Source organism: Nuphar pumila, chromosome 5, assembly GCF_984573655.1.
Source record: "Nuphar pumila chromosome 5, dmNupPumi1.hap1.1, whole genome shotgun sequence".
Classification (NCBI taxonomy): domain Eukaryota; kingdom Viridiplantae; phylum Streptophyta; class Magnoliopsida; order Nymphaeales; family Nymphaeaceae; genus Nuphar; species Nuphar pumila.
The window spans coordinates 13,045,156-13,066,957 of NC_143253.1; the positions used below are offsets into that span (position 1 = coordinate 13,045,156).

Below are 21,802 nucleotides of genomic sequence, written 5' to 3' on the forward strand. Positions count from 1 at the left end.
CTTTCTTAACGCGGGTTTTGGTGGTCTCCTCCCTCAACGGAAATCACCGATCCCTTCCGCAAAACCCTTCCCTTTCCCTTCTGAGGTAAGATTTCACTAACCCTAATTCCTCCATTTGTTCCCCCTTCCATCATCGGGATTCGCGTCATTGATCGATCCGTGGATTTAGTGTTGTCAATCTCTCTCTCTCTCTCTAAGGTGATCTGGTTGCTATTTTTTTTGTTACAATTCATTTTCATCACGATGTAATGTATGTTTATGGTGTTTTCCATTGTAGGAAGTTTTTTTTTTTGTGATTTTATTTGGAGAAATTGATTTTTTCAGATCTGTGTTGTTTTCTGATGGTTTGATGAGGGAAAATGGTGCATTCGTTTAGTTGTGAACTTATGCTCTCAGATTTAGGGTTTTATTTTCTCCTTTAGGTTTTCTTATGGGTTTCCTTTCTTTCTTCTACTTTTTTTTCGAGGGTTTTATGGTTTGGGTTGTCAGGTTGATGTTGTAGATTTTTATTTGTTTTAGGGAGCGTCTAAAGGGATTTCCGGTTGGTTAGGCCGCCGAGAGGGGTCTCGGGTTCGAATCCCATGGAGGGTTTATCCCCCAGATTGTCTTAAAAAAAGATTTTTCTATTTCGCTCAGTTTTAGCGATCGTATAAATTTTTGTGTATTACTTACGAGTTCTATTGGTTATATGTTGAATTATAGGTGATCATTCCTTTGTAAAAACTGGGTGTCTGTTATTGATCGGCTATGTCACGTATAGACAGCTAATAGGACATGGGAAACTTGATTCCTGTGTAATTTCCATTAAGAGTAGAATAATGAATCAGGAATGATGCGGGAATACATTGGAATCTTCATGGGACATAGCGACCCAGTTGATAATGTTGCTTATCTCTATGTGATGTGGAATCTGATGGTGTTCGCGGTTTAACTCTCAATTTCGCCTCCCCAACCTGCAGGCTGGCATGTGTGCGAGTTTTGGCATATTTTAAACTGTTGGTTTGTAATTCTTTTTCTTCTGGTTTTCCTTTCAAAAGCATTCTGTCTACTGGTTTCTCTTTGTTTGTGATTCTGGTTGCCATTTCTTTTTTTTTGTTTAAGATGTTTCAGTGAATAAAAACCAAATGTTTGTAAAATGTCGGTACGTGCTGTTTTACTAAATTTTTGTACTTGTGCTGGGTTAGTTACTAACTGATTTTTGTGTTTTGTGCAACTCTGTGCTTTATCATGAATGGAATTAGGAACTAGTAATTCACAATGGCAGAGGCAAAGCCTGGGATGAGGAAACCTGTTTTCACCAAAATTGATCAGCTTAGGCCTGGGACCAGTGGGCACACACTTACTGTGAAGGTTGTAAGCTCCAAAATGGTGTTGCAAAAAGGGCGTCCTGATGGGCAGCAAGTTCGCCAGATGCGTATTGCTGAATGCTTGGTTGGAGACGAGACTGGAATGATCGTCTTCACTGCCAGAAATGAGCAAGGTACATGATCTTCATTCACAGTTGTGCAGACCTGAATAAGGGTCTGTATGTTTCCAAATTCCATGTTCTGTTTATCATTGACGTACATGATTTTCGTCTGATATATTTAGTCACATGTTTTCTTTGCCCATTCATCAGGCTTTCTTGATATGATTTCTTGTTGTCTGTCATTGTCTGCATGAAAATATATTGATATTTTGCATTTAAGAGAGTGCATCAGTGTCATACTTGTCAAGAAAGTTGTAAAATTTATTAAATGTATATGCATGTCTCAGCCTGATTCTTGTATTGTCTCGCTTTGTCTCCTTCTCATGCATTTACATGAGCATTCGCCTGTGTCCTTGGAGATTTGTGCATGAACAATTTTAAGTTCATGCTTGCATAATATATTTGGAGAGAGATGCTGATGTTATGAATCTAGTGATCTCCTGGCGTCCAAGGTGTAATACAGTGTTATTAAAAGCACGCCTCAAGGCGCAAAAAGCGTGCCTCGCCTCAAGGCGAGGGGCTTTGTGCCTTGAGGTGCAGGCATACGGCGCAAAAGCCCTGAGGGGCACGCCTCATACGCCTTGAGGCACCTCATATAATATCTTCTATGTTTCACCTCATATACTTTCACTGTTCTATTCATTATGGTTAGTATATTCATCACATTTATTTGCATAATATCTTCTTGTTTCTTTGTCAATTAACATTCAGCATCATATGAAATGCAAGGCAAACCACTTGTCCCAAAGCTTCATCCTGAGAGGTTCCTCAAATGTTCAAATCATCTTCTCCTACGACTCCTATTTCCTCATCTTCCTCTTAGATTATACCAAATAACCCACTCTACTGAGGATTTACTTATTCTTGAAAATAATTTCTCCTGTCATGCACCTTTCATGTTTTAAGGTGCAACTCTTAAAACTGTATAAAAAACAATCATACTTTCATTTTTTTTTGAAGCCTTTGTACATAGAGAAAATCTAGAATAACTTTGTTTTATACTTTATCAAAACCTCCTATGTTTCACCTGATATACTTTCACAGTTCTATTCATTATGGTTAGTATATTCATCACATTTATTTGCATAATATCTTCTTGTTTCTTTGTCAATTAACATTCAGCATCATATGAAGTGCAAGGCAAACCACTTGTCCCAAAGCTACTCCCTGAGAGGTTCCTCAAATGTTCAAATAATCCCCTCTCACAGACTCCTATTTCCTCATATTCCTCTTAGATTATACCAACTAACCCATTCTACTGATGATATACTTATTCTTGAAAATAATTTCTCCTTTCATGATCCTACATTTTTCCATTTATCTCACTTCACATTCCTATACCCGAATTTCCTCATCTCTTTCACTCAGCATAAGAGCTGACAATATAAACCCTCTCAGTAAACATCATATCCACTGAAAAATAGAAACTACTATTTCTGTTGACCCACACATTTTGCTTAGCTATCATATTGACTAAAGGATCGCTAGCCAATCCATTTTTAGTTCCTCCATCTCAAAAAGAAAAAATGTCCAAAGAAGATGCAATATGTGGTAACCCCAGTTTTCTGTTAAGTTGTACATGTATATATATATATATTATCATACATATATATTTTTTTCATACTATACATATATATTCATATATGTGTATATATATTTTATTTATAATGATGTAATACATACAAAGCCCCTCGCCTTGAGGCGAGGCACACTTTTAATAACACTGGTCTGCACTGTGAACTTCATTGTGGGAGGGCAGAGAATGCACTGATATCTGCTATAAAACTATAACATTACTTCAAAAGAAATTACAATGGGGGCATAACCTGGCACCTTAAATTTATGGATTCCACAAAGACATGCATCATGCTTATACCATTAGCAGAACCCTATACAACTACAAGGCTTGTTGTTTATGATGATGATGATGGTATACATACCTGGATATGTCCATCCCTTGAGGTTTTACTTTTCTTTTATATGTTTTAGTTAAGTTTATAGAACATTTGATTTTCCCTTTATGGCTGATAATGTTTTACTTGCTATCTTTTTTGTAGTTTTCCAAGTCAAAATATCGCAGCTTGTCCTTTGATATTCTTATGATATTTTCTTGAAAAATCAAATTGCGATTTTTTTTAAATAGTCCCAGGTTTTTCTTAAAAATAAATTTACAATCTTTATTTTTCTAAGTGTCCAATGTTTTTCTTGAAAATGTTTTTGTAATTTTCATTTAAAAAATTCCCAACTTTTTTCTGTGAAATTCTTGTTATCTTTAAATTCTTCTGATGCTTTGTGTTTGTGCGTGTGTTGGTATTTTCAATAAATCACGTCCTTTCTATGTTACAAATGTTTTAAGACATGATAAATGGAAGGAACAAGTGGGTAATGAGTGTTTTTGGAGAATTTCGAACATGTGCATTCTATTGTTGTGTTACACCATTTTATGATTATACTAAACTGATGCTTTCGTCTGCAACCATAAATGCAAACTGATGTTCATGAATCTAATGTTTTATCATTGCATTTTGTTTGTTTTAGTCTTCAGGCATTATTTTGGTGAAGCATCTGAAGATTATTAGGCTGTTTATTTAGTGTTTTTGAAGTTTATGTGTTGTTTTGAGTCTTGACTTTCCACTCCCTATTTTGTTTTTTAAGTTATTGTATGTTAACCTTTTCATTTATTTCTGTTTTTGTCTATTCAATTTCAAATGCACACTTATTAGACAGCTATTTTCTTGTCACTTTATCTTCACTATAATCTTAATCTATGTCACATGGGTGTGGGTGCGGGAGCGGGAGCGGGAGCGGGAGCGGGTGCGGGTGCGGGTGCGGGTGCGGGGATTTGGCACTTCCAAAAAACCCGGGTGCGGGGGTGCGGCAGGGGCAAAAATGTAAAAAAAAATTATATATATATATATATATATAATTTTGAAGTTTTAACAGTTTTAACATTTAACAGTAAACATTGTCATAAACTCATAATATGATTTATCATGCATGTAGTATATCAACCTAAATATCAAATTACCTAAATATCAAATTATCAATCAAATAAGTAAAGCAATTACATAAATCGACCTAAATATCAATCAAATAAGTATGCATAAAAGAACTAAATTACATACCAAAGTATATCCTGATGAAGTAATGGATGCTAATAATTTTCTTCTTCATCATCAAATGCATCATTAGAAGGAATACTGGGCTCAGCTAAATCCATGTTTGTTACGTTGAATTCATGTTCTCCCTCGAAGTCACACTCTTCTGGGTTTACATCCCAAAATTTGGATGTTCCTTGTCTGCATTATAAACCCAATTTGAAAATGATAAATACAATACAAGTATATTTAAATGAAAACTAAGAAATAATCAAATAACTAAGAGAGCAAATTAGTACCTGTATTCATCATTGCTTCGCGAAAGTAATCGAAGATTTGAATGAACATATACTAAATCCTCTGCACGCTTGCTGGTGAGTTTATTTCTCTTCATGTTGTGGATTTGAGAATATGTGCTCCAATTTCTTTCACAACAAGATGAACTAGCAGGTTGCGATAGCAATCTTAATGCAAGACGTTGCAGAAGAGGTGTTTCCGATCCAAATGTTGACCACCATGTGATAGGATCTATATTATCTTCTTCTCTCGCGAATAATGCCGGTGCATATAATCTCGAAGAAAGCTGATGGGGGAGGGGCTCGGCCCCTCCCCTGTCGACCCAAAAAAAAAAAGATGGGGGAGGGGCTCGGCCCCTCCCCTGTCGACCCAAAAAAAAAACTGATGGGGGAGGGGCTCGGCCCCTCCCCTGTCGACCCAAAAAAAAAAAAGATGGGGGAGGGGCTCGGCCCCTCCCCTGTCGACCCAAAAAAAAAAAGATGGGGGAGGGGCTCGGCCCTTCCCCTGTCGACCCAAAAAAAAAAAAAACTGATGGGGGAGGGGCTGGGCCCCTCCCCTGTCGACCCCCAAAAAAAAAAAGATGGGGGAGGGGCTCGGCCCCTCCCCTGTCGACCCAAACAAAAAAAAAAAGATGGGGGAGGGGCTCGGCCCCTCCCCTGTCGACCCAAAAAAAAAAAACTGATGGGGGAGGGGCTCGGCCCCTCCCCTGTCGACCCAAAAAAAAAATGATGGGGGAGGGGCTCGGCCCCTCCCCTGTCGACCCAAAAAAAAAAAAGATGGGGGAGGGGCTCGGCCCCTCCCCTGTCGACCCAAAAAAAAAAAAGATGCTGTCGACCCAAAAAAAAAAAGGATGGGGGAGGGGCTCGGCCCCTCCCCTGTCGACCCAAAAAAAAAAGGATGGGGGAGGGGCTCGGCCCCTCCTGTGCCGAAAAATGAGGGAGCAGGGGAGGCTCAGCCCCTCCCCTGCCGACCCAACAAGAGACCGAGAGAGGGGGGGGGGGTGCTCGGCCCCTCCCCAGCCGACCCAAGAAGACGAGAGACATACCTGCGAGCCGAGAGGAGGAGCCGAGAGGAGGAGTCTAGGAGGCGGAGCTGGGGGCGGCGGCGCTGGGGGCGGCGACGCTGGGGCGGCGGAGCTGGGGCGGCGATGGGAGAGCTCGAGCTCAGGGGGAGAGAGAGGAGAGATTAAGGCAAAAAATTTTTTTTGCCCTAATCCTCCTCCTTTTCATCGGGGTGGGGGAAAAAAATTTTGCCCAAAAATTTGGACAAAAATGACCCTGGGTGCGTTGACCGCACCCAGGGTCGTGTTGACCGCACCCGGTGCCGCACTCGCACGCGATCCCGCGTCGCGTCGACGCGGGTGCGGCACCTGTTTTGTCGAGTCCCTGTGACATAGATCTTAATTTATTTCATTCCTATAATCTGTCTTTTATCCTTGCATTGGCTTTGGTTTGTATCTTATTTTAGTTGTGTTTCAAACTACCCTGTTTAGTCATGGATTGAATCATGAAGCCATGGTTGCAAGCGCATCATCTTAACCCGTTATTGATCATCATAATGGAATCCTAGTTCGGTTGAGCTTGCAAAAATTATTGTATGATGGGATAGTGCATGTTTTACAAAGATGTGCACCTCTAGAATGTACATATTGGACTTTTTATCAATATTGTACGTATCGGTACAGTATGATACAATACGTCTATGTCACATGGGTGCGGGTGCGAGAGCGGGTGCGGGTGCGGGTGCGGGGATTCGGCACTTCCAAAAAACCCGGGTGCGGGGGTGCGGCAGGGGCAAAAATGTAAAAAAAAATTATATATATATATATATATGTATATAATTTTGAAGTTTTAACAGTTTAACATTTAACAGTAAACATTGTCATAAACTCATAATATGATTCATCATGCATGCAGTATATCAACCTAAATATCAAATTATCAATCAAATAAGTAAAGCAATTACATAAATCGACCTAAATATCAATCAAATAAGTATTGCATAAAAGAACTAAATTACATACCAAAGTATATCCTGATGAAGTAATGGATGCTAATAATTTTCTTCATCATTGTCAAATGCATCATTAGAAGGAATACTGGTCTCAGCTAAATCCATGTTTGTTACGTTGAATTCATGTTCTCCCTCGAAGTCACACTCTTCTGGGTTTACATCCCAAAATTTGGATGTTCCTTGTCTGCATTATAAACCCAATTTGAAAATGATAAATACAATACAAGTATATTTAAATGAAAACTAAGAAATAATCAAATAACTAAGAGAGCAAATTAGTACCTGTATTCATCATTGCTTCGCGAAAGTAATCAAAGATTTGTATGAACATATACTAAATCCTCTGCACACTTGCTGGTGAGTTTGTTTCTCTTCATGTTATGAATTTGAGAATATGTGCTCCAATTTCTTTCACAACAAGATGAACTAGCAGGCTGCGATAGCAATCTTAATGCAAGACGTTGCAAAAGAGATATTTCTGATCTAAATGTTGACCACCATGTGATAGGATCTATATTATCTTCTTCTCTCGCGAATAATGCCGGTGCATATAATCTCGAAGATGAAAATTTTTCAAACTCTTGTGTGACTTGATGTAGAAGATATGCTTCTGGAAAAAGTCTTGTCATACACATATTTCTATGTCTTGATAGCTCTGGGTCTAAATTTGGAGGGACACGACCAATACCACCAGCCCACCACTTATTTGCATAATATTTTGGATTAAGAGAATGTGCCATGCAATGCAAAGGAGTGTTGCTCTTATCCCATCTTCTGATTAAAATTGAATGAATATGATTAAAAAAATCTGAATCATCCAATGCAGGATTTTTTTCTTCATGCATGAAAACTATAGCTTTTATTTTTTCAATCATATTATCCCACATTTCATAAACTCTGTGAAGCATGGGCTCATCCTTATCAACTTCTCTTACCATTTCCCAAATAGGTTGCGTAAATTGAAAGAAGTATACCACTCTGTCCCAAAACTCATCATCAAGAATGAATTTCTTAATTTCTTGAGCCTTCATATCATCATCAACACGATAGAATGTCCAATTTTCATCAGTCACCATGTTAATCAAAGCATTCTTCACTCTTTTGATCCTCTTCATCATCACAATGATGGACGCAAAACGTGTTTCAGCGACCTTCAACAATTTCAAATCAGAATGCCTATTAAATATAGCATTAGCACGATGGTGGTTAACAACAAAATTCCTAATGCTTTTGACATTTCTTTCTAAATCTTCAATTCATGAACATAAAGCATATGCTTGTGAATTTTCTTCTTCTTTGGGGTTGCATATGCTCTTTAGGGCTAGATTTAAGCTGTGTGCTACACAGGGAGTCCAAAAAATATGAGGGTACTCACTCTCCAAACTCAACGCTGTACTTTTACAAACCGGAGCGTTGTCTGTAATGATTTGTACCACTTTTTGATCACCCACTTCTTTTATCACTTCTATAAACAATCCCTTCAAATACTCTGCATTTTTATATTCCCCAGATGCATCAACTGCTTTCAAGAATATTGGGCCACTAAGCGAACAAGCAATGAAATTGATTAATGGACGCCTTTGAATATCTGTCCATCCATCAGACACAATGGAAACTCCATTTTGCTCCCATGAATATTTTTTAATTTCTAGCAACCTCTCCACGTTTGCCCTCTCTTCTGCAAGAAGTGTGGTTCATATTTTTTCTGAACTTGGAGGCACATAACCACTCAAATTACAATTTGCCAAGGATGTTACTAAATCCTTCCAATAAGAATTTCTAGCCGCATTAAATGGGAGTGAACCAGAATAAAAATACCTCCCAACTTTTCTATCCAATTCTTCTCTTCCATATGTATTGAATGCTGCTTGTATCGTTCCTCTACCTCCTAGATTGACTTTTCTCTTTTTTTCAGCATCTTCTTGGTGGCTTGCAAATGGCACACTGACTGCAGAAGAATCGGCCATTGCCTTTCTCTTCTCATATTTTTCTTGTATTTTCTTGTATTGCCTTCGCATTGCCTCATCAACTTTTCTGCAAGCTGAAATGCCATGTCCTGGTATTTTCAACGAATGAGCCTTCACTCTTGTGTAAGACCCAACAAAATCTCTTTCGCAGAGCTTGCATCGAAATCTTTTGTTTCCACCACCTCCTTCTCCAGTTTTTGCAAGTTTATCTACATGTATCCATAGTGGCCCCATATCATCAATCCCACTGCAACTATCAGCAAAACTAGCAGCAGAACTCACATGTTGGGATTTCCCTTTATCCGCCATTTTTATCCTGAAAACACAAAAAAAAAATACATTACAATTTTCAAATCAATTCGAAAACACAGGGAGAAGGGGGGGCTCAGCCCCTCCCCTGCCAACCCAACAAAAGAGCGAGAGCGAGGGGGGCTCGGCCCCTCCCTTGTCGACTCAAAAAAAAAAAAAACAGATGGGGGAGGGGCTTGGCCCCTGCCCTGTCGACCCAAAGAAAAAAAAACAGATGGGGCTCCGCCCTTCCCCTGTCGACTCAAAAAAAAAACAGATGGGGGAGGGGCTCGGCCCCTCCCCTGTCGACCCAAAGAAAAAAAAAAAACAGATGGGGGAGGGGCTCGGCCCCTCCCCTGTCGACCCCAAAAAAAAAAAACAGATGGGGGAGGGGCTCGGCCCCTCCCCTGTCGACCTTAAAAAAAAAACAGATGGGGCCCTGTCGACCCAAAAACGAAAAACATAAAGGGGAGGGGCTCGGCCCCTCTCCTGTCGACCCAAAAAAGAAAAACATAAAGGGGAGGGGCTCGGCCCCTCCCCTGTCGACCCAAAAACGAAAAACATAAAGGGGAGGGGAGCCCCTCCCCTGTCGACCCAAAAACGAAAAACATAAAGGGGAGGGGCTCGGCCCCTCCCCTGTCGACCCAAATAAAGAGCTAGATGGGGGAGGGGCTCGGCCCCTCCTGTTTCGAAAAACGAGGGAGCAGGGGAGGCTCAGCCCTTTTGCTGACCCAACAAGAGACCGAGAGGGGGGGGGGGGGGTGCTCGGCCCCTCCCCTTTCGACCAAGAAGACATACCTGCGAAAGGAGAGGAGGAGCCTGGGAGGCGGAGCTGGGGCGGCGGCGTTGGGGGCGGCGGAGCTTGGGTGGCGATGGGAGAGCTCGAGCTCAGGGGGAGAGAGAGGAGAGATTAGGGCAATTTTTTTTTTGCCGTAATCCTCCTCCTTTTCATCGGGGGATTTTTTTTTACGCCCAAATTATGGACAAAAATGACCCTGAGTGCGTTGATCGCACCCAGGGTCGTGTTGACCGCACCCGGTGCCGCACCCGCACGCGAACCCGCATCGCGTCGCGTCGACGCGGGTGCGGCATCTGTTTTGCCGAGTCCCTGTGACATAGCAATACGTATAGTTGCTATTTAGAATATCGATACGATACACACTCGAATCACGATTAGGTACAATGCGGGGTGTATCGTACGATACAAGGTCAACACTCTTAAAAAATGACCAAATCGTAATTTTTCAGTTTGGGGTTTTTAAAGACCTATTGAGGGCCGACTCCTTCATTTGTGTTGAAGCCATTAGATAGGAAACCACACACCCTAGGACTTGTGAGAGTGATTTGGGGGCCGATCCTGCACATGGGAGAGGCATTTTGCGGTTTGCTAAAGTAAAGGGCATTTCTACCATTTTTCTACTCAAAGGAGTGGGTTAAGGTAAAAACATCTTTATTATGAGTAAAATTACAAAGCTACCCTCTAGATTCTTCTAACAAAAATGACATCAGATGATTCAGCAGGGCAATAAGGCACTCAAGTAATGAGTGAAAACCGATTAAAAATCGAGTGCTACTATTACCATAATATTTTTGTTTATGTAATATGAAAGTATGAGTCTTGTGGCATGTTCTTAATTGCAAGATATTTAATATTTTGCATTGTTTTTGTGAGATATGCATGCAATATTATCTATGATTTTATATTAGTTGATGTTTGATGATGTCTTATACAGCTCATAGAGACATAAATGCTTCATATGTGATTTTATTGTTGTATTTTGTGCAATTCATAATTGTTTCATGTGATATGATTTATTTAAATTTTTTGCTAATTTTTCTTGATTTTTATTAAAAATTATGATATTTTACAATGCGATATGGTCTTAATTTGGGCACAACTGATACAGGTAACGATACAATACTTACAACCTTGGTTTTTATAGTGAATCAATTTAAGTATGCCATTTTCTGGATACGGATTTGCAATTTCTGCAAACATTTGTGATATGGAGGTTCTTCTCTAGAATGGATCATGCCTTCCTAGATTTCTGGTTCCCTCAGACATGATGTTTCAGATTCTCTATTATGTTTTATTCCAATTCTGTATGATATTTCCCAATTCATGTTGTTCATCCCTAAATGCTAACTTGTAAATTCACTACTACCTATGTCACATGGATATCGATGCAGGAGCCGCACATGATGCAGATACACTTGGCACGATAAGATAATTTTCAAAAATTAGGACAAGTGAACACGGTTGTACGCACTCATAGATGTATGCATGTGCGAGGGTGTGTGTATAAAACAACAATTCTAAATCACTATATTTAGGAACATCAAATAATGAAACTCAGTTGAAATTGAAATTTAATGTAATTGGGCAAATTTTAAAAGCAAAAGAACTCAAGTGAATACAAAACTGGTAAATAAGATCATAAATGAAAATATATAAAGCTCATGTTACAATGTTGACTGTATGTCAAAGTGGTTTGACTATGTCAATGGTGCCCTGTTGTGTCTGCAGGGGATACACATGCTAAGTGAAGTGTTCGAGTGACAGCTTGATTCCTGTTGGACTGCTGGACCTGATTTAAAAAAACTGGACCAAATTCCTGTTGGATAGCTCATTGATCTCGGTGTCACTCCCATGCTTTGCCTATGCCAACATTTTGTGAGCTTCTCGTGCTAATTGTTTTCCTGACACAACTGGTCCATCCTGGACCTGAACCAGATACCTCACTGTGAAGTAAATTACACTCTGATAGAGTCATCTGTTCTGTATTGGAACCTTATGCGACAACCTTCAGAGTCAAGGCAGAGCTGTTGAAATGATTCCTCTCTCGATGTGATGCCTGTGTCCTCTTATTGTTGTTATCCTCATCGGATCAGGTCTGGGGTGGTGGGAAGCATAATGCATATTTAGAATTGGGAATTGTTGAGAATCTCATTTCCCATTTTTGGGTATGGCATGATGCCTTATGCTTGGAACTGTGAATATTTTGAATGTAATTGCCTAGACACCAGTGTCAAAAGTGGTGTGTGAATGTACGACACTGACACTTATTGGGCGGGCAGATAAGCGAATTCCAATTTTTTGATTGGGAGTAAGACACTTTTGATTAGTGGGCATCGGACACTTGTTTTTGGTGAATGTTGTTTTGACTTGCTTTTGCGTTTTGGATTTAAAAGTACTTTTTGGAGTTTTCTTTCCTGTCATGTTAGAGAGGGTAAAAGAAGATGAGAAATGGGGATGGTGCCGCCTTGCTATATAGTTTGGGCTCCAGGTTTCTTTTATTATCTTCAGGGTAGGTGGAAAGGGTGGCAGGGGGTTAGATATTTGACCACAGTGAAATTCTTAGAAAATGCTTTGTGCTCGTTATTTTGAAATATGTTCTAATAGAGCAGTTTACCCCAAGATCGTCACCTCTTCTACTTGTGTATGCCACTGAAAGCATGTATGCTATGTTTATTGTTGGAACCTATTGTGGTCTTTCATGTATAATGCACACACAAGTTTGTATTTGTATAATACATAAAAAACATACAGAAGGTACATAAATATCGATTCCAGAAACCAGAGTTTTGCCATCTTTTAATCTGTTTTAAATTTCTTTTCCTTTCAAAGGTCAGTAGCATTTCTTGTTGATTCATTCACTGCACTAGTGAGTGGTTTCCTAGATATTGCATTTGCACATTTGCATATGCAGTTGGTGCCACAAGCATGCTTTGAGTAAATATCCCTTGGATATGGTGAGATGCAAATGTCCCTGTTGTAGAAATCTGATTTTTTGCATTATTTTAATTTATCAGTCACTTTTTTTCTCTTCTGTCAAACTTCGAAGTTTGAACTCCCTTGCTAAAAGTTGGAACAATTTGTTTGGCATGGGGACGATGATCTAAATATTTTCATTTTAGGATGAATAAAAAGCAATAAATTTCAGAAGTTGAGGACGATATCAATTCAAAAACCCATCTAGTTCACAATCCTGCCAAACTTGGGTTGGCATATAGCACCAAGAGTATACTCTGATTGTGGGAGTGTAAAGTGGCAATATCTTCATAATAAACCAGGATAGGTTTGTAGTAACATCAATCAATTTTGAAAATGTTTACTTTTTGATCTAGATAAACAATACTTTGGTGCCTTTTGAAACTTTCCAAATGTTAGTAGAATTTATGGATTAGGAGAAAAAGACTGGTTTGGTTGGAAGGAAAAAGTTCTTGGAATTGTTGCCAGATCACATATGGAAAGGTGTAGACTAATTGCACTTCCATGATAATGCCATGCCTGAACTTCAAACTGAATTGTAGTGGTTATGGAGATGAGATCTGCACATTTAAGAATAACTGGCTTTAGCTTGTTCAAATCCTGAGTATCAGATAATGTGTTCACGTTTTTGCCTAATCAAGTGATGATATCAATAGTACAACAAATGCTACATTGTGTGTATGTGTTGAGTTGATGCAGACTGAAACCTAGCGATAGTGCATAACACTTAGTTAAATCACCTATAGACTTTTGGGATATAATTGTTAATTAAAGCACATTTAGACCTTGGGAAGCACCTGTATAGACTTGTGGTAAGCATGCTTACTCATGGTTTCTTGGAAGAGGATATGTGTTCCCGACCTCCAAGTTTTTCACTTTGTTTACTTGATGTAATACCTCTTCACCCTCTCTAAGTGTTGTAATGGGTTTTGCTCTAAGATCCCCCGTGTACGAAGAGATACATGACCTTTTTGTACACGGTTTCTTTTGCAATAAGAAGTTTATGCCTTCTTGCTTTCTTGCCTTCTGGCTCTCTTCCTTCTCTCTCTTTATGTGATTCTACACGTGAGTGCTTGTGTTACTATGTACTTGCTGCGTACTCAAGAGGCCAGGCTTCGATGTTGGGGAGCATTGGGGTGAGTCATGGTGGGGCCTTCACTTTTAAGCCCATGACAAAGTGGTACCAGAGTGTTGTCAAAGCTGAGAAAAGGACTCTACATCCAGTGTCAAGTGTGTCGACGACAATCGTTGACATGACAACTGAATCACCTTTCAAGGGAACTCACAATCATAAGTAGAAAGAGACTGCATTTGGGAGTCAAGTTCCTCCCGAAGAAGAGTTTATGGCGGATGACCGTGTGACAACTTTGGTAAATGATGTTGCGAAGTTGACAGATACTATGACCACTATCATCGATATTGTCGATATTTTGAAAATATTGCGATATTATCAACTATTTTAAGGTAGCCGATAATATCAAGAATATATCATGATATTTTCAAAATATCGCCAGTATCGTAATATTTTTAGGGGAAAACTCTTTTTTTAAAGTTTTCATTTCCTATTTTTGTGTTTCTTTTATATTTTAAAACCTTTAAAACATGTTCATTTATATTTATGCAAGAAAATTAATGCAAAACTTATTATTTTCTTAGTTTTTTGTTGTTATTTAATTCTTTTTTCAATTTTTTAAACTATTGAGATATTCTCGAGATTTATTAACTTTTGAAAATCTCTCTGAGAAATACCCTCTCCTAGAAATTACCTTTAACGATACAAGTGACTATGATCAATGTGAAGCAATTGGTTAATGATGCAAATAATGCTTTTTTGACGCTTGATCACAAGATCAAGTTTGTAATGGAAGGATTGGAAGATTCTCTAAATAGTCTTACCACCAAATTTGATGATCTGCTAGAAAGATTTAATACTGTGGCCGAAGAAATGGTTGAGGTTCGTAGAAAGAATGACCTGCTAGAGCGATGATTGAGAACCTATGTCACATGGGTGCGGGTGCGGGGATGCAGCACTTCCAAAAAACCTGTGTGCGTGGGTGCGGCAAAAAAAAATATATATATATATATATATATATATAAAGTCCAAAAGTTGGACATAAATGACCCTGGGTGCGTTGACTACATCCAGGGTCAGGTTGACCGCATCGGGTGCGGGTGCGGCACCTAGTTAGAGAATCCTTGTGACATATATTAAAAAAAATTTTCTTGGCAATTTTTTTAAGTCTGAAAAATTGGACCAAAATGACCCTGGGTGTGTTGACCGCACCCAGGGTCGGGTTGACCACACCCGCATCGCGTCGCGTCAATGCGGGTGCGGCACCCTGCTAGCCGAATCCCTGTGACAGTTGAGAACTGTCTCAGCTAGAGGAAGTGCAGTACATGGGGATGGGCCACATATCAAGTTGTCTGAACTTGTGAAGTACAAGGGTACTCGCAATTCAAAGGACCTAAAAAGCTTTATTTACTTGATGGATTAGTACCTTGATGCTGCAAGAGTCGAGGAAGATGCACGTAGATTGCTCATCGCAACAATGTACTTTATGGATGATGTGATACTGTGGTGGAGATGCCACCTAGGTGATGTTGGGCGTGGTCTCGTTATGGTTGATTTGTGGGACGATCTGAAGCGAGAATTACGCAACCATTTCTTGCCAAAGAATGACTTGTAACAAGTTGATGTCATTAAAGCAAACCGGATCGGTTCTTGACTATGTCAAGGCTTTCACCTAATTATGTTGGACATCGAGGATATGATTGATGAAGACTCTGTACCACTTCATGTATGGACTATAAGGGGTGGGTTCCTACTGAGCTGCATCGGCATGACCCTCCAGATCTTGCTTCGGTGCTTGATGTTGCCAAGTGATTTGTTGAGATTTATTGATGCAAAACGACATTTCAAGGCAGACCATAATAGGAGAGATAACAAAATGAATGATTACGACGATAATGTTGACAATGGGAACCGACAGGGTGATAACTAACAGAATCTTGTTTGACAAGATACCAAAACAACAATCAACACAAAAATAACAACTACAAAGGATGAAACTCTCGTAATCATGACTGATATCACAGTCACGGTGATCACTGGGTGAATGCGTGTCTCAACATGTATCACGGTCAAGGGAATGCATCTAATCACGAGCCCAGAGTTGCAAATGCCATTCTAGCTGAAGAGGATATTGGCTATAGAAGCGCCGATTGTGGGAGCCATGCAGATGATGAACGCCGTGAAGGTGACACCTACCATCGAACCACCCATAAGCAAAAAGCAGGTGGACTTGGAAGTCCTTTTGAACAATAGACTTACCAAGAACTTGGTAGACATGGGTGCCACACACAACTTTGCTTCTCTTGAAGAAATAAAGCAATTGGGATTGTGTTAGAAAAAAAAGCCAAATGAAAGCGGTCAACTCTGAAACCAAGTCTATATACGAGGTTGCTCGCGATGCCCCAATCACATCTTGAGTTGGTCTAGAAAGGTCATGTTTTCTGTAGTCCTAATTGGATGATTTCAACGTCATCCTTGGCATTAAATTCCTGCAAAGCAACAAGGCGGTGCCAATGCTTCACCTGAATGTTGTCAGTTTTGAGGATGACAAATAACTTTGCATAATTGCCACACTACCTGCAAAGAAGCCTTGTGAGTGTTTGGTGTCTGCACTCTAACTGAAGAAAGGTCTGAAAAGAGTTGACGAGACCTTCCTTGTGACGATCCGAGAAGTGAAAGTAGGAGATGTTGCTGATGTTCCAGAGTCCTTAGTGATCGTATTGAAGGAGTTTAGTGATGTGATGCTCGTTGAATTGCTAAAGAAGCTATCTCCACGACGTTAGGTAGACCACCAGATTCAATTGCTGTCAGGTGCACGACCACCTGTGATGATACTGTACCACATGGCGACTGCTGAGTTAGCGAAATCGTGGAAGCAATTGGATGGCATGCTTAAAGCCAGGATTATTCTACCATCCAAAGCATCGTTTGGAGCACCTGTGCCAACCAGAGAGATTAGGTGAATTTGCTTGATATCACCCAATTCTACTATAATCTTCAGAAAAGTGAGTCGTCCTGTCACAGTCTATTTGAAGTTACAACAGGACAACAACCACATACTCTTCACTCTCTCGAGGACATGGGAAAACCCTTTATGAATATAAGTTCGTCAGAAACTGACAGGACCAGATGGAGTTGGCGAAGGCGTATCTGAACAAAGCGTCGAAGCACATGAAGAAATGGGCAGACGAGAAGAGTCGACCTACAAAGTTTCGCGTTGGAGATAAGGTGTTGGTGAAGCTCTTCCCTGAATGCACAATTGTTTTTTGTGATACCACCAAGGCCTCATTCTCAAATATGATGACCCCTTTACCATCAATGGGCGTGTTGGGAACTTGGTGCACAAGTTAGACTTACCAACAAATTTTCAGCTACATCTAGTCTTTCACATGTCCAATCTGGAGTTGTTCCATGAAGACGAGGAGGATCCACAACGAAGCATATCTCATTGTGCTCCCATTCCTCAGTGCACACCTTCAACAACCAGCACCACAAGCAGAGAAGCAGAAGTGATCTTCAACCACTCCAACAACTACATCAACGTTATAAAGAAGTATTTAGTGTAGTGGAAAGGACTACTAGAGAGTGAAGCAACTTGGAAGAAAGCATCAAGCATGAGCAAGCATCATCAACTCGTGGAGGAGTATCATGCCCGATTAATGTTGAGGATGATGCCAACTTAGGTGGGGGAGCGTTTTTCGGACCACCTAGTTTTTCACTTGATGTAATACCTCTTCGCCCTCTCTCAGTGTTGTAATGGGATTTGCCTTAAAATCACCCATGTACGAAGAGATATCGGACCCCTTTGTACACTTTCTTTTACAGTAAGAATTTTATGCATTCTTGCCTTCTTGATCTCTACCTTCTCTCTCTTTATGTGATTGTACATGCACGTGCTTGTGTTACTGCACCCGTGCACCCTTCGAGTGATTGCTTGCGCTCATTCGCTGCGCACTCCTGAACCCTTGGGACCTTCTTCAACCCCAGGATGTGATGAGTCAACATCTTGAGAGGCCAGCCTTTGGTATTGGGGAGCACCAGGGCGAGTCACGGGGACCTTCATTTTTAATACTGTGACAATACGAGTCCTTTTATGAGAAGGGCACATACAAAAGGAACTTATGCAACTATGCATTGATTCATCTCCTGTTCATCTTGCATATCTGTTGCTATATGCTTCCATAGTTTCATGGTGCTGGGTTTATCTAAAAATCAAGACAATCTTAAACAGGACAAAGTGAATTCTATTGTATTCATTGTATGAACATCTTTTCCACTCATGAAATACCGTACTTGGCATTCTTTGTCTTTTGTTTCTCTACACCTCTCCTGATGCTTCCTTCTTGCTTCAATGAGGCTTGTTCATATATTCTTTCCCATGTGGTTGATCAATGTCACAAGTACAAGGATGCAAATGAGACTCGACAGGAGTTTGAGACACTAATATGTAATTTTTTCGATAACTGGGTCACAACTCACGAGGATACAGATTTGTTTATTTTTTAATCTAGAGATAACATATTTTTGATATTTTAATATATAAAAATACATTATGATTGAAAATATTATTAAAATATTGTTGTACATGTCGTGCCCCCCTAGATACAGGGTCCTGATGTCGTATCCATGTGACATATTGCTTGAAAAATGTTTCCATAAAGTTTTTTACCTTTTGCATCTTTAACCCTTTTTGTGTTTTGTTTCTAGTTTTGTGAGGCATCTTAGTACGTTTTTCTGCTTAATAGTTTGACGATAAAATCAGCTACCTCAACCATGGAATCAGGACGCATTACTTTTAGGATTTTTCCAAGTGATGATCCAAGGTTGGATATTTTATGTCATATGTGATGCCAAATATGTTCTAGTCATTCATGACTTATCTTGTATCTGTATTTTTTCGTCTACTTTTTGATGTGGAATATCTGGGTGTACGGAGACGATAGAGATGGATGCTGTTGGATAATGATGATATGCTCGTTATCTTTGCATCTTTGGGTGGTTCTTACTAGTCCCCAGTACTTGTGTTGTTCTTGTACTGGTACTTGGGTACTTCCCGTATGGATCAACTCAATTTCGGACTTTACTTGATCCACTTTATTCATTTTTATCATCCAGTCATGTAATTAAAACTCAGGATTGAAAGTGTTATCTATGTTCATTTTATTATTAACTATTGGTTAACTATATATAACTATCATGCTTTAGACATTTGTATCTGTCAGTACAACTTCAATTGCAGAGAATTTTGTAAAATCTAATATAGCTGTGCATTTTTATGTGCACTTGTGTGTGTGTGTGTATATATTATAACCGTAACCCTATGTTTCTTGGACACGGACACCATTTCTTGGTGTGGGACATGGGCACAAAGTATTGGGCACAACAGGGCTTGGAAAACTAGACACTTGAAAATGTCTAGAGATATACATGTATGTATGTTTGTGTGTGTATGTATAAAGAGAATATTAAAATCAATTATAAAATGCACATTTATTATTTTTGGAGTTTGATCATTGGTGATTTACATGAAATATGAACATATTATTAGATACTTTGTCCAACACGCCAGACACTTCATGTCTAAGACATTGGATAGTTTGTTTCCTAAACTGGACATTTCATGTGCAAGACCCCAAATGTATCATAAATTGGACACATTGTTCATGTACTAGACACCTAGAAGTGTCATAAACTGGACAATTGTGATACTGTGTCCAAGATTAGACACTTCGTTTTCTAAACCAGACATTTCGCGTGAAAGATAGACACTTCATGTCTAAGCTATCTAAAAGTTTTAGACACAAGACGCATGTTTACTTTTTTTGGACACTTGTTCCTCAAAAATCTGCGGGTCAGTGGATTGTCCAGCCGTGTCTGACACTGACCTGTAGCATTTAGTGATGTCCAGGTAATGTTGCTGTACCCTGTACCCGTCTTTTTAAAAATTTATGTCATACCCTGTACCTGCACCTCGTACATATCTAATATAGCTCATTATTTTTGTTTAGCTGGTTGTCCTTGTGATTAGTTGCAATGCTTTTTATGGTTTTCCAGTGGATCTGTTGAAACCCGACGCCACGGTAATCCTGAGAAATGCAAAAATCGACATGTTCAAGGGGTCAATGAGGCTTGCTGTTGATAAATGGGGACGTGTTGAAGTCACTGATCCTGCTGATTTCACAGTTAAAGAAGATAACGATCTGTCTTTGGTTGAGTACGAGCTTGTTAACGTGGTAGAAGAGTGATTGAGGTCTGCTAGTCACTGTTAGCGGCTGAAGAAGGATGAGCAAATATGGTTTGTGGTTTTTTTTATTGTGGTATGTCTGTTCCTGTTTTCCTGGTCCATCAAGCTGCCCTGGTAAGAAAATGTCTTTCCTAAGAAAAAAAGGTCTTCAGTTGCAATCTTGAAAAGCTAATGGAAATGGGTCATCCATTCTACCAAACTTCCATGGCTTTGAATGCTTCTGGCTGGATTTGCCTTATGAAATTCAGCAAATTGCACCAGTATACAACAGTAGTAACTTTGATATGACTCGTATCATCTAAAGCTTTTGTTATAATGGTACCTGAGAACTGCTTACATGGTTATATAGTACATATTTACATTGTGCAATATGCGTCTGACAACGGCCTCTTGGAATCGTGCGAGAAATTGTTTCCTATTACAGTGCATCCTGCATTCTTCAGCGTACATGTTTGGGCTTATATGTGGTACTAATGAAGGTACTGAACTAGAGCTAGAAATCATAGGAGCAACTTGCATCTCAACTCAATCTGACCACATCGATATGTTCAACATAGTTTGTTTGCTAAGGATCAAACCTTGGATCGTGTTTTTTTGCTGTAAAAATATGCCTACCTTTTTTTTCATGAAATTCTGGTACATTGTGGGCCGTTGATTCTGCTTATATGTCACGATCACATGATACAGAATCCAGTTTCTCATAAAAAAATGTTGTAGATCACGCCCATAGGGTCCGGTCTACAAAAATATTTAAAATGTATGAAAAAAGGTGAATGATTCTCGATGGTTCCGAGTCTTCATTAATACCAAATGTTTACCCTACATGTTTTTATACATTGAGACCCTCATTTTTCTCTTATTTTACAACTTGTTACTTTTGGCTAAAACTTGTATTTGTGTTTATGCGTCTTGGTGCTTTTCGACTTTTGTATGCAATGCTTTCGTAATTCCACTTCTTTTTATTCCTGTTTTCCCTTTTATATTTCTGGTCCTTTTATAAACCTGTCTCATATTTTCAGCCTCCTATCTTTATTTAATTTTCCTTACTGAACCTATGCTACAGTGACTCCAATAGAATGTACTCACGCTGATTCTCGTTTGATGTATTTCCTGCCCTTCATCTCCCTCTGTAGTCTTCTTAATGTAGGGACATGTTTGACTTCCTGATTCAACAGGTAATTGGTACGTTTATCGATTGTGCCAGAATTCATTTTTAGATATGGTATTGCAAAATGGGGTGTTTTTTCTGCAGGCATTAGATGGATCGTGGATTGCTTTTAACAATGGTTTACCCCAATTGAGTTACCCCATTGTAACCAACAGCAGAAGAAACACCTTGACCTAAATTAGACCAGGATCATCATTAGATTCATGTTCATATGTTCAGTTTTCGTAATTTGGAATGTGGAAAATGTTCAACTGCTTAGAAAACAATTTGTGATAGTTCTGGGAAACAAGCCAAGCTTCCTGTGGCTTGGCTTATGTTTGGCTCGTAAATAGCTCAATCAAACTCATAAAATAGATTCAGCAGGCTGAACATGAACAATAGGTACCTGGCTTGGCTCAACTTGTATGAGTGTGTC

At 39.5% G+C, this 21,802-nt stretch overlaps 1 protein-coding gene across 2 annotated transcripts; it reads left to right on the forward strand.

The window, feature by feature from the left end:
• On the forward strand, nt 1-20,588 carry LOC149836835 (uncharacterized protein At4g28440-like). Of its 2 annotated transcripts, none has more exons than XM_090005605.1 (3): nt 1-85; nt 1,242-1,480; nt 20,030-20,588. In XM_090005605.1, exons 2-3 carry the CDS (start codon nt 1,258-1,260, stop codon nt 20,218-20,220), a joined length of 414 nt encoding a protein of 137 aa, XP_089861731.1. In that variant the 5' UTR covers nt 1-85; nt 1,242-1,257; the 3' UTR covers nt 20,221-20,588. The 2 variants fall into 2 exon arrangements, with proteins under 2 accessions (XP_089861731.1, XP_089861732.1); XM_090005606.1 differs by having other exon boundaries at nt 35-198.
• The last annotated feature ends 1,214 nt before the right edge of the window (nt 20,589-21,802 follow it).